This window comes from Canis lupus, chromosome 12 (genome assembly GCF_011100685.1).
Source record: "Canis lupus familiaris isolate Mischka breed German Shepherd chromosome 12, alternate assembly UU_Cfam_GSD_1.0, whole genome shotgun sequence".
NCBI lineage: Eukaryota > Metazoa > Chordata > Mammalia > Carnivora > Canidae > Canis > Canis lupus.
In genome coordinates, this window is record NC_049233.1 from 36,011,113 (window position 1) to 36,024,701 (window position 13,589).

General features: G+C 35.5%; 1 protein-coding gene across 4 annotated transcripts in view; it reads left to right on the plus strand.

The window, feature by feature from the left end:
- The window catches only part of CD109 (CD109 molecule), a 130,419-nt gene that overhangs the window by 56,469 nt on the left and 60,361 nt on the right, over positions 1–13,589 (plus strand). For 3 of the 4 annotated variants that reach the window (XR_005367920.1, XM_038554538.1, XM_038554537.1), the window contains exons 6-11: positions 1,918–1,957; positions 4,833–4,917; positions 9,292–9,388; positions 9,644–9,785; positions 10,526–10,635; positions 12,909–13,133. Coding sequence is in view for 3 of the 4 variants with exons in the window: in XM_038554538.1 (XP_038410466.1) it covers positions 1,918–1,957; positions 4,833–4,917; positions 9,292–9,388; positions 9,644–9,785; positions 10,526–10,635; positions 12,909–13,133 (699 nt within the window). In the remaining variant the exon portion in view is untranslated. Of the gene's footprint in view, positions 1–1,917; positions 1,958–2,012; positions 2,060–4,832; positions 4,918–9,291; positions 9,389–9,643; positions 9,786–10,525; positions 10,636–12,908; positions 13,134–13,589 lie in introns of those variants that run through there. The other variant, XM_038554539.1, reaches the window with a different exon arrangement.

The window sequence follows — 13,589 nt, forward strand, 5'->3', positions numbered from 1 at the left end:
GAATTATCAGAGATGATGAATAATATAGGAGACAGAAGAAGAGAATTCATTTCAAATATAGTTAATGTAACTACTTATGTGTTTAACAAATAAGTGCCTAAAACTTGGTTTCAAGGCTATTTAAAGTAGGCCCAAACAAATCAGTTCATTTCCTACATTTGTCAAAGCTAGTTCTATTTACTTAATCTAAGACATATTTATTAAGCACTTTTTTTGGTATTAGACATTCTTAGGTTGGCACCTTGAAGAATAAGCTATGAGGGATAAAAAAATGATCCAACATGGACATGGTGCTCAAAGAACTTGCAGCAAGATAAATTACATACCTAAATATTTATGGTGTAAAAAGGGACAGAAGGAACTATAGAGCATAGAAGCTTAGAGTGCCAAGATTGCTTTTGGATTGGGGATTCAGGGAAGCAGTAATATTTGAGTTAAGTCTTAGAAGATGAGTAGAGATGGAAGTATGAGTAGGATAAGCATAGGGGAGAGTAGGAGCTGAAACACAGTGCATAAAACTGCAGGACACTGTCAGTCTTGCATTATTGCTGTTTACTATGTTTGTTTCCATCTCTTGACTGACCTTCCTATGTTGAAGACTAATTTATCTTTACAGAGCCTCATATGGTGTTTTGCATGTAGTACTTACTGAGAATTTGCAATATGAATTTAACTTGGGAGAAACATCATCATTGTTTTAAATTTGCTTATTACATAGCCTCACCTGTGCTAGCCTCAGTAATAAAGCCAAAACTGATTTCATGACCAGCATTCTTGTGTTTATAAGTAAAAGAGGCAATACGGGTAGATTACCTTCTTGATCTGATTTCTGCAGATGACAAATTAGAATTTGTAAATGAACCGAATACATGTAATTGTAACATTCCTATATAGGATATGAAAACAATTTAAGATAGAAGCCACAAATGTGATGCTTAAGGCCTTGATCAACACAATTTCTTTGGGATCTACTTTAAATGACATCATCGAGGCTAAGTTTTAAGCAATTATTTTGTTAGCATATAAATAGTTACATTTGTTTTAAACTTTGAAATGAACTCTATCCTTCTTTTAGGATTAAAAAACAACTTGTACAGTTGCTTTGGATTAACCAAGGTTGATTAAAAAAAAAAGAACCTAATTTGTAGCTGCATCTGTGTATTTGCTTTGATAAACAGAGAATCAGATTTAGAATGCAAATTTTAATGGTGGAGCTACTTAGCTATTTTGAAGAGATTCTATTTAATATGTTACTTATGGATTTAGAGTGGGCAGAAATATAGGAAATTAGGAAAAGTGACATAATAATAGGCCACATATTTTCTTGTTGATCTTAGAAAAGGAAATAATAATATTTGTTAAAATAGAGTAGAATGTATTATTTGAAGGTTTGCACAAGAAAGTAATTCAAGGACTTTGGAAGGTAAAAGATGTTAGTCCATGATGATTTTATATTTTTGATTATGTATAAATACTTGAATTATGTGTAACTTTATTTTCTCCATTGTTTTTTTTGAGAGTGAAATTTAAAACAAGTTTGAAGTCATGGTTTGACATGTGTTATTCTTGCTTCATAAATTCCTAGAATGTGTAATTTAATTTAATTTAATTTTCATTTCACAAACGTTTAAAGTCAAAATAAGCAGTTTGTTCAAATGACCTGCAGTGAAATATAGAGACAGATCACCTTTCTGTATTAGTGAATTGACAAGAAAAACTCATGAAATCTCATAGGCTTCATGTTGCAGGTGACTAAAAATAAACTTCCACAAGTTAAAATGAACTGTTCTTCTCATTGAATCATTATAAATGCAATTAAAAATAATTTTCTAAATCTTTTTATGTAGGTAAGTAAGCAAGCGAAATAATTAAATAAGAACTCTTTTATGTTTTATCTTTTTTCCTTCCTCCCAATAGGACCAGACATATTATCAATCATTTCAGGTTTCAGAATATGGTAAGAGTTCTTCAATTTATTTTGAAAGAAAAAATTTTATCTTTTTTCCTTCCTCCCAATAGGACCAGACATATTATCAATCATTTCAGGTTTCAGAATATGGTAAGAGTTCTTCAATTTATTTTGAAAGAAAAAATATTTGAAACTTTCCACAGAGATAAGAGAGATTTCCAAGTGATATGTTATTTAAAGTAAAAATCCTAGTGAAGGTAAAATCCTGGTATTTCTTACAGGCCTAAACATATTTTTTCCTTTGTAAAAGATATAGATGGTTATTGTGAGAAAAAAAAAAAGGAAACCGATCCCTAGAGTCCTATTATGTGGTCTTTCTTATGCATGATTTTTTTGTTTTTCTACTTTGTTGTGCTCTTAACATATTTACGTCTTTGTTATTTTTTAACATAACATTAGTTATTTCCCATATTTTTCATTTGGTAGGCTTTGGTAAAGACAGTTTGTTTAACTTGGTTTAATCCTCTTCTTGCAGGTGTCACATTTATAGAACAGTTGTACATGCATAGATAAAGACCACGTGGCTCAATTACTTTGTTGGTAGATGGAGAGGGAGGAAAGCTGAGGATAGGAACTCATCTGTTAGTATAGGATCTCACTCTTATATAATTTGGGGGGCTATTTTGAGGCTACAAATGAGCTTTTTCATTTGATTTGTGTCACTTTTTGACATTGTATCTCATTCAGGCAGTAGTAATTTTGGAAAGTAGTGCCACAACTTTGTGGCTCAGGTTCCACATAACTCATCCAGCACTGTCACTTTTTAAAAGAAATTTATTTATGAGAGAGAGAGAGAAAAAGAGAGAGAGAGAGAGACTGACTACAGGCAGGGGGAGGGGTAGAGGCAGAGAGAGTAGCAGCCTCCCTGTTGAGCCGGGAGCCCAATGCCAGGCTTGATCCCAGGATCCTGGGATCATGACCTGAGCAGAAGGCAGATGCTTAACTGACTTGAGCCACCCAGGAGCCCCAGCACTGTTACTTCTAAGTCTCATGATCCACTAGAACAGGAATCAGCAAAATTTTTTTCCTAGAAAGGGCCAGTTAGTACTATTTTAGGCTCAGTGGGCCATATGTCTCTGTCATAACTACTCAACTTAGCTGTTGTAGCAGGAAGCAACCATAGACAATGTGTAAGTGAATGTGGCTATGATCCAGTGAAATTTTATTTAAAGACATGGAAATTAAAGTTTTCTTTAATTTTTATGTCATGAAATATTCTTTGATTTTTTTTCCCCCAACAGACTAAAAATGTAAATGCTATTCTTAGTTCATGTCAGTTATCATTTACTGACCCCTGATCTGGAACTGTGTTGTTCAAATTGGGGAGGGGTCACTTATTACATGTGGCTATTGAGTGCTTGAAGTGTGGCTAGTCCAAGTGGAAATGTACTCTGAGTGGGTTAAAAGATCAGATTTTGAAGACTTAGTAAAAAAAAAAAAAGAAAAATAGCTCATTAATAGTAATTTTTTATATTGAGTACATGTTGAAATAATAATATTTTAGGTATATGGCACCAAATAAATTATTACAAAAATTAATTCCACATGCTTCTTTTTGCTTTTTAAATGTGGCTATTGCCACAATTTGAAATTGCACGTGGCTCATATTTTATTTCTTTTGGACAGTGCTGTTCTAAAAGAAGAAATCAGGGGTCAGAGGTCGCCAAGGTTTTTATAGGCTATTTTATTTTATTTATTTAATTTATTTATTTTATTTTCATTTCACATAGAGGTGGTTCTGGGTTGTTATATATTATTGAATTCATTATAGTGGAGGTAGGGAATTCATTGTTAGCCTATGATGTTTGAAGAAGGCACATTTGAATTCTTTGCTCTAAGGAAATCCTACCTCTGAGTGGATCATTTGGCTTTTTTGGCCCTCTGATCCTAGATTTGTCTAGGAGAGTCTTAACATACTAAGGGCCTTTGGCCTGGTTTGGAGTTGGAGGTCTGATTTATATTGTTTACCTATTGGCCTTCTATATATTTCTGTTAATTGAATGGTGAGATGCTTTGTAATTGGACTGATCTATTTCTTTAGCTAGTGAAGTTTGAGAAAAAAATTTCTATAGACTAGAAAGATACAAAATTTTTTACTCTGGTGGTATGCTTTATATTACATAGTGTTCATATTTATAAAATGTTTCATATCTTAATTATATAAAGCTGACCAAAGTGTAGGGGCTTTTAACTTTGGGATTGACTTCAGGAATCACTGTCACATGAGGAAAAGCATCATTACTTTGTAGCTATATCTTAGTGACTAACTTAGAAATCCTGCTACACAACTTTCCCTTCATAGCAATCCATTACATTTGACTATCTCCAGATTCACCTTTGATTGTCTCAAAGAATAAGGATTCTGTATGACTGCATACATGGCACCATGCAGAGGGAGAGTCTTGGGGCCCTAGGATGTACTTTTAGTAACCAAGTTGGAGAATGTCCTAGGGAAAGGAGTGCTCTAGAAGCAATTATTTACCACATGATGGGCAAGTATTTTAACAAGCAGTAAGGTGGCACCAATGGATGATCCCTGGTCTCCCAGCATTCAGATGCCTTAGCAGCTAGGGTTCTGGATACATGTAGGTTCTACCAATGAGAAGCTTCCACTGACACAAGTGTTCATAGCAACTGGCCCACACTATCATTGTCTAGTCGCCAGCCTCCTAAGGGTTTTCATTTTAGATGAAATGAAGTGCTTTTCATCTGTGTGTTACTATGTATTTGGATTCTAAGGAGTCTAAGTTCAAATAGTACCAATTGTCGACTTCATTAGAATAATTCAGTCTTTATTTTGTTAAACTAAAAGTGATAGTAAAATAGATTCTTTAAGATATTTACCCTTACTTTTCTTTTCCAGTATTGCCAAAATTTGAAGTTACTTTGCAGACACCATTATATTGTTCTTTGAACTCTAGGAGCTTAAATGGTACTGTAATAGCAAAGTAAGTATTCATTTGTTTTTATGGCTACGTACTGTTATAAAATTGACAAAGAGCTCACTATATACTCCAGAATATTAGCACCATGTTCTTCTTATTAAAATATCCCAATTGGCAGAAAACAAATATCTGTAATAAATAATTAAGCATGGACATATCCATAAAGGTCTTTGCACCCATCTGCCTGCTTCTAAGCTCATCCAGTCCTGAAATATTTCCCACAGACAAGTATCTTTCTGAGATTAGCCAGGGGATTTACATTATAGATTGTTCCAGATTTAAAAAAAACTCATATCTTTATTCCTTATATAGCTGACATGGATCAAGGGTACTTACCTTTTCTTCAATCTTAATTTTTTTTTTCTGGCAGTAATGGAGGTTGAACCTTGGGGGAGGAATTTGGTTATCTTATGGCAATTAGCAAATGAGTGAGTAGTTCATAGCCCTCATTATTTCAGCAGATGTACACAGAGAGATTCCAACACATCTGTATGGTAGAGGTATCATGGCTCCCATGATTTTGAGCCATTGGCTCGGACAGCATAGCATTTCACTTTGCTGTGGTAAAAAGCATCCTGAGAGTCCTAGACTAGCAGTTCTCAAAAATGTAGGCTGGAGTTATTCTGGTACTAATCTTATGTAGCTTTCATTTTTGATGCGTGAATAGTTGTGTTTTGCTTTCTGAAATTTATTTAGTTTCAGAATTTATTTGTAATAGCTGATAAACACTGGACTCCCTGTCACTGCTTTCTCATCACCATATCCCTCTCTTGGTGAGGGTTTGTGGCAATGACAAGTGATGGGCAATGAGTCTCCTCGTGGAAGCAGCCCACAGGCGAGATGTTCTGAGGACTCCTGGTTCAGATTTTATTTGGAAAAAAAAAAAAAACAAAAAAACAAAAAAAAAACCATGTGAAAATCCTACAACACAAAGGCAAAAATGTGTCTACAGTTTATATACAAACTTAGTTTTCTGCTGTGTTCAACTAAGGGGTGGCTTCCAACATGAATTTGGGTACCGTGGGTGGATTTGTAGTTTAGAAAACACACAGATGCCTGCATTTTGCATAATTATTATCCTCCCTTTGATCTTAGCTAAAGGCTAAAGATTCTGTCTGGGTTATATTTTGAGTTCTTTGACTAGAGTTTATGAAACAGTGAGTGCAAATCCACACAAACCATCAGTGACCTTATGGATTAGGGAGAATGTGGATACCTTCTTTGCTTCTGTTTTTGGTGTTCAGGGCTGGGCTAGGGATTCACTACACTCAGTTAAAACAGTTATTCTTAGGCTCTGGTCACTTGCCAGAAAGTTTTCTATACAACTTTTGTGTGCGGGGGTGTGGATCCCCTGACACGCTCCTTTCTGCAAGCCCAGTGAGAACTCTTACAGGAGCATCTCTTTACTTGCTAGATGGGATGCTGCCAATGAGTCACGAATTGCTTAATAGGGCCAATTAGATTAAATAAATGATAATAATAAAAAGAATCCTTGATGGGGATCCCTGGGTGGCTCAGCGGTTTAGCCTGCCTTTGGCCCAGGGCGCGGTCCTGAAGTCCCGGGATCGAGTCCCACGTCGGGCTCCCTGCATGGAGCCTGCTTCTCCCTCTGCCTGTGTTTCTGCCTCTCTCTCTCTCTCTCTTTCTCTCTGTCTGTCTATCATGAATAAATAAATAAAATATTAAAAAAAAAAAAGAATCCTTGGAGTTTCGCCCAGATTCTCATTTGTAGAGCCTCTTTGAAATACTAATGGCTGAGAACAGCATGACCATTACTATTACTATGGCCCCTGGTATTTCTTTAGTATTCAGCATGTTGTACTGGCATCATTTTCCTTAGTATGTGTGTCAATCAAGGTTCCACTGAAGAAGCAGAGCCTGTAGGAGATGTAAATTATGAGGTTGTTGCAAGGAATTGGCTTATGTGATCGCGGGGGACTTGTTTACATTCACATTGAGAATATACTTTATATCATCACAACAGATTAAGGAAATCTTTTTGACCAGCAGAGTTTTCTATCAGTCTATAAAAATTGGCATAGACCTATTCTAGAAATACTGTGACCCAGAAAAGATGGAAATGATGATGAAGTGATAATCTATCAAGGCATAGTTAATGTGAAGAGCATTGCTGGAAATTTCCCAGAGAAGGTTAACAGTCTCTTTTTGGTTTGAAATCTTTAGCTGAGATGAATAAAAATTGGCGTTTGTTTGTTTATTTTGATGTGAACATCTGCTCACTATTCCCACCTCATTAAAATAAATAATAGACTGTTTTCCACTAACCATGGAGAGTTCTAGAGGATTGTAAGAAAATAACATAGCACACATCTAGTTCTTTCTATATATTCTGCAGACAGTAAAACTTGTTTATTTATGTTTTATTTTTAAAAAAGATTTTATTTATTCATGAGAGACACACAGAGAGAGGCAGAGACATAGGCAGAGGGAGAAGCAGGCTCCCTGCAAGGAGCCTAACGTGGGAATTGATCCCGAACCCCAGGATTGCACTTTAAACCAAAGGCAGATGCTCAACTGCTGAGCCACCCATGCATCCCTGCAGATAGTAAAATTGAAAAAATATTTTTTAAGCTAAAGTTTACTTAATGTATTTATTATTTGATGAATTGAGACACTTGTACCTTGGAAATGACATGGAAAAAAGGTGGGAAAAACATGAATTATGCTGATAGGTTCAACTTTTTAAGTATCATTTTGTAAACCTTTTGTGCTATGGCTGTTTAAATAAAAATCTTTGTTTTGTTAATGATACTACCCTAGCATATATTTGATTTGCTTTTTAAAATGTTGTCAAACTATAATTTTCTGAATCATTAGTTTATTCAAAATGCTTCCAGATTTATTTAGGACAATAACTGTCAGTATCCTTGTTTCATAATTATTATAATCAGCTTGAGGCAAAGAAAGCTAAATCTGCTTCACATTTAAACCAAAATAAAAAATATTTGTTTCTGAGAATACTTTAAATTATGTCTGGATTTTCAAGCCCCCTGTCCTATCATGTGATAGAACTCTTTTAAAATATAATGTTCTGGTATCCTAATGCATTTATTTAATCTTTAACAAGATACAAGAACTGTTAAGTTTTGAGGACTCTCTTTTGAATGAATAAATTTGGTGCTGGAGTTGATGACCAGGGTTTCCTCTAACATTACTGTTTTCATTTGGAAGGCAATGCATTTGAAAATGTATTTGGTTTATTCTCCTTAATTTGGAACATGCTATATTTTATCATTGGCTTTTGAGTTGAGTTGATCCAGATGAGGGGCTGTTTCTGTGTTCAACTAATGGATTCAGGAAATAGGAGTTTACTGTTAGATTTATAGAGTGCAAAGAAAAATTGACTTCCACATTTGGCTGAGTATTTATTACACAAAAGAGATGGAAGGAACCCAGGAAACACCTTTAAAAAAGGCTTTCTGGCAGTAAAATGGTTTACCAAAATTGCCACTCTTTTTTCACATGAAGAGATTTTCCCAGCAATGAAGAGGGATAAAATGAATACATAGAATGTAAAGCAGTAGAGATGATATTTGATTCAAGAAGATAAATTTTGGTACTTTGGATAAAAAATACTCTTCTTTTACATTTTTCTGCACAAGTCCAAGCCATGAGCACATTTGGTGCCATGGTGTGTTTGGTTTAATAAAATTTTCTGGTTAATATTGGAACATGCAACAATGGGCCTTAGTGATTAGAATTTTAACTACCATTTAAAAGTGTTCAAAAGGGGCACCTAGGTGGCTCAGTGGTTGAGCATCTGCCTTCAGTTCAGGTTGTGATCCTGGGATCCTGGGATTGAGTCCCACATTGGTCTCCCCACGGGGAGCCTATTTCACCCTCTGCCTATGTCTCTGTGTCTTTCATGAATAAATAAATAAAATCTTTTTTTTTAATAAATAAAATCTTTGAAAAAAAAAATGCTCAAAAGCTACAAAGTGTCCTGGGCATGCAGTTAATGGGCCAGTCTTGATTTCTAGGAATAAAACATTTTCGTAACTTGAAATATCTTTGGACAGGAAACTGCACTTGCAATTATGATCAGATTTTCCTCTGGATCTCTAAAATGGTTAGAGGTAAAGTATGTATTATGAACTGTTTTAAAGTATTGTAGTTAAAAGTCTTCTCATTTTGGAGACTTAATTTTAAGGATCACCATTTATTAAGGATATTCCAAGATATGCTTAGTTTAAAAAATTTGCAGTGAGAGTATTTTTAAAAATATAATTCTTTTAAGTTGGATTGCCAGTATGCTATTGAAAGTAATATTTTCTTTTTTTGAAAGTAATATTTTCATGTGCTATGTTAATAATATCAAGTAAAAACTGTAAAAAGACCCCATTTATTGTTTTTCAGGTATACATATGGGAAGCCAGTGAAAGGAGATGTAACACTTACATTTTTACCTTTATCCTTTTGGGGCATGAAGAGAAATATTACAAAAAATTTTAAGGTAACTTTTACAGAGATCTTATAACTTCTAATCGGAAAACACTATAAGTATACTTTTACTAGAAATAAGATTTCATACTGAATTAACAAATAATTGAGTGTAAGAAAACCAAGAATTTTCTAGAATTGGACAAATGGGAATCTACCCATTTTGTACTCCAGAGCCATTATATTTTTGTGACTTAGTTTGAATTTTATTTTTAAAATTTGAATTGCTAAAGTGAAGAATAAAATTGAATTATCTTAAACAAAACAGATAAATGGATCTGCAAACTTCTCTTTTAATGATGAAGAGATGAAAAAAGTAATGGATTTTTCAGAAGGTCTTTCTGAACACATGTATCTGTCCTCCCCTGGGCCAGTAGAAATTTTAGCCACAGTGACAGAATCACTTACAGGTTTGTAGACTTTGAAGTGAAGGTAAAGCTATTTATATGGTGCTGCTCTCTCTTCTTCCTTATTATAATGAGTACGTTCCGTTGGAAGCCTTTCTAAAGATGCTACTTAATTCTGAAATTGTCATGACTATTAATTAGTGTCACCTGCAGAATGTTTTCATTATAAAGGGGATACTTCTTTTCTTTCCTAATTTTAATTTCAAATGTTTTGGAGGAATACCTATTTTCTATGATAGTCTGTGCTTTAACCTCATGTGGTAGGCGTTTGTAATTTTCTCCATTTCTGCTTTCTTTTCAACCTGAAAACTACAGGGAAAGGCCTAACTAACCACTTTGCAGCTGACTAACCACTTTCTGTTTTTTTTTAATCATTTAACATCTTCTGAGCTCTTGTTTGCTCATGGACAGTTTTCTCTTTCAATATTAACATAAAGGTTAATTGCTGGGATCTTTCTGTTGTTCTCAACGACTTTCCCCAAACCTCAAAAGACCCAAAGATGATTCAGTGAGAGGCTTTAATCTGCAGTGTCCATGTTGTGGATGGTGCTTAGAAATAGTAATGGTGCTTAGAAGGGGTCCATGGAAGATGCAGTAGAACTGTATGGTTCTCTTTATGACCAAGCCAGTGTGGGAATGAGGCTTCTGTGCCCCATTAATTCCTTGAGGAAGTAGCTTAGATAGAGAAATTTGGTGAATAAGCTTTTGCGTTTGGCTTCTAAATGGTGCAATTTCCAAAACAGGTATCTCAAGAAATGCAAGTTCTAATGTGTTTTTCAAGCAACATGACTACATCATTGAATTTTTTGATTATGCTACTGTCTTGAAGCCATCTCTCAACTTCACAGCCACCGTAAGTTGGCATGTTTATTAATGATCTAAAGCAGCAAGTTTAGTTTAATGAAACAGCAGATAATATTTTCAGTGCTTTCAAAAAAAATTAAGCCCAGAGTGGATAGATTACTTTTCCCCTTTAGATATATGAAGTATACGGAATTGTTCCCAAATAAACTTTAAGTTTTCTTAAAAAAAAAGTCTCGAACAAAAGTATTTTCCTCAAAATTTATTTAATGAGGAATTTAAATTAGATTTAGATTGCTACATTGGAGCTTTTATAAATTACTTGGAAGAATTAGATGTTAGTAAAAAAATTTCAGTTCAGTTTGATTTTCATAATGACTAATTTTAGTTCTAGCAAAGATATTGCATTAAAAAATTATCAACAAATCTACTCTTTTTTTTTTTTTTGAGTTAACACTTATGGAGTGAATTTTGACAATATGCAAGGCAAGTTGCTGGGTAGGGCTTACAGAGCTAAGAAGAACCCAGTCTCTACCCTGGATTTACAGTTTTTGTGATGGTGACAAGAAAATATACACACAAGTATGACTTAAGGCAGGATAAGGTTACTGTTATGCATACACTTCTGTAGTGATTTAAACCAGGGGTTGGCAAACTTTTTCTGCAAAGGACTAGATAGTAAATATTTTTAGCTTCGTGGGAATATGGTTTCTGTGACAACTATCCAACGTTGCCATTGTAGCATGAAAGCAGCCTTAACTACTTTGTAACCAAGCGACGGTGGCTATGTTCCAATAAAACTGTATTTACAGGAAAACTGAATTTGGCCTTCCTGCCTGCCATAGTTTGCTGACCTCTGGTTTAAAGAAAGGGGGTATCATTTCTTGTTGAATGGATCAAGAGAAGTTTTAGATAGTTTCTGATTTCAATGATCATATAATTTAGTTTGAGAAGGTAAGAACAAAACCCTTGAGGCTGCAAATGATAGCTTCCAAGTGAGTAGTGAAACAATGAGAGTCTGGGAGGAAGAGCTGGCTTTGGAAGAGTGATGAGAGGGTCATTAAAGGTTGCTTTATGGAAGTGGAAGATTTAAGCTATTTGTTAAAAGATCAGTAGGATATTTTATTTTATTTTTTTCAAAGATTTTATTCATTTATTTGAGAGAGAGAGAGAGAGAGCAGAGTGGAGGGAGAGAAAGGAATAAAGAATCCCAAGCAGACTCCACAATGAGTGTGAGCCTGACTTGGTTCTCAATCCTGTGACTCTGAGATCATGACTTGAGCTGAAACCAAGAGTCAGATGCTTAACCAATTGAGCCACACAGGTGCCAAGATCAGTGGGTTTTAAGTGTTTTCTGTGGGGGTGGGAGATGGGGAGCAAGATGAGCTGAGACACAAGGCAAGAGCCCTGCTTGTCAAATTCAGGTGCATTTCCTGGATCAGTCCAATTGTAGCAGGAAGTTTGTCTGGTAGTGGTGAAAGAGTAAACCGAAGGCAAAGTGTGCAGAGTCTAGAGGATCCTAAATGGTATATGCATGGTTTTGAACTTTGTACTTTAAGCAGTGAAAAGCCTAGGAGCCTTATGAATGTGGGAGGGGTATGGTGAAAGCAGCATTCCAGGGAGATGGATCGGGGTGTGTGCAGGAAGATGGCTGCAGCTCAGGCATGAGGTGGCGAGGAACCTTGAGGGGGTGGACATTCAAGTGGAGAGGATGCAAGAGAGAAATACAAGACTTGGTGTGTATTGGATTTGAGAGGTGGGAAGAGGGAAGGGAAACTGAGAGATGAGAAGTCTGGCAGAATTGTGCTGTTAGCAAAAATGGGTGAGGCGAGATGGTTGCTCAGTTATAGATGTACTGAATTTGGTTTGAGAAGGATACATAAGTAGAAGTTTCCTGCAAACAGAAATTGGGTGTTGAGTATGAGCTCCAGAGCAAGGTAAGGAAACTAGTAGGAGTGCTGAGACCTTTGAGAAAAAGAGAAGCCCAGATAACTGATAATTTGGCCTTGACAAATTCCCACATTTAGGGAGAGGAAGGGGGAACCTAAAAAGGATACTATGAGGATGCAGAATGAGGGCTTTGGAATAAAAAAGGTGATTATGGAGCCATAGGAGCAAGAGAAGCCATATAATATCAAGAAGCAAATGGTCAGTGGTGTCAGAATCCTAGTGTGAGACTGATTCATCTGGAAGTCAGGGTGATACCAATAGTTTTTCAGAGTTCAGTTTAATGGAAATAGCACAGATGGGAACTGGATTCATCTGAACTTAAATCCTTTGCTTTTCTTGTTACCTGTTTTTAAAATGTTGTATTTTGACAATTAGGTGAAGGTAACCCGTGCTGATGGCAATCGACTGACTTTTGAAGAGAGAAGAAATAATGTAGTTATAATAGTGACACAGAAAAATTCTTCCGAGTACTGGAGCAGATGGGACAGTAGAAAGCAGGAAATAGAATCTGTCCAGGTCATAAATTATACTGTTCCCCAAAATGGAATCTTTAAGATTGAATTCCCAATCCTGGATGATTCCAGTGAGCTACAGTTGAAGGTACCATCTGTTTCTCATCATTATGTTATCGCAACAACATTATTAAAATTGTAATCTCGGGGTAGGCACTAATCCTGATAGAGGTCAGAATGCACAGGACGTAAGAAGTAGACACGTGTTTATATTTTAAAAAATGGAGGAAAGTGTTAAAAGTAACTTAGTAACAGTGGCTGATGGATAGACCAAATGCTTCCTTGTAAATTCATTTTGGAGAGCACACTGAAGTGTAGTATTCTGAAGATGTGAAGAAACTCTTGAGATTCCCAGTCTAGGTTGGTTTTCAATCATTTGAAGGTGTATTTTGTAGAAGCTGAAATGAAAGAGGAAAATATTTTTTAAAACCTATACTCCTTTGCTGGGTTCTTTCCCAGAGTGGCTCATCTGAGACACCCCAGCCATTCCTGCTACCTTTCTTTTCATTACTTAGCCCTCCAACAGGTTTGGTCCTTTGAGGTT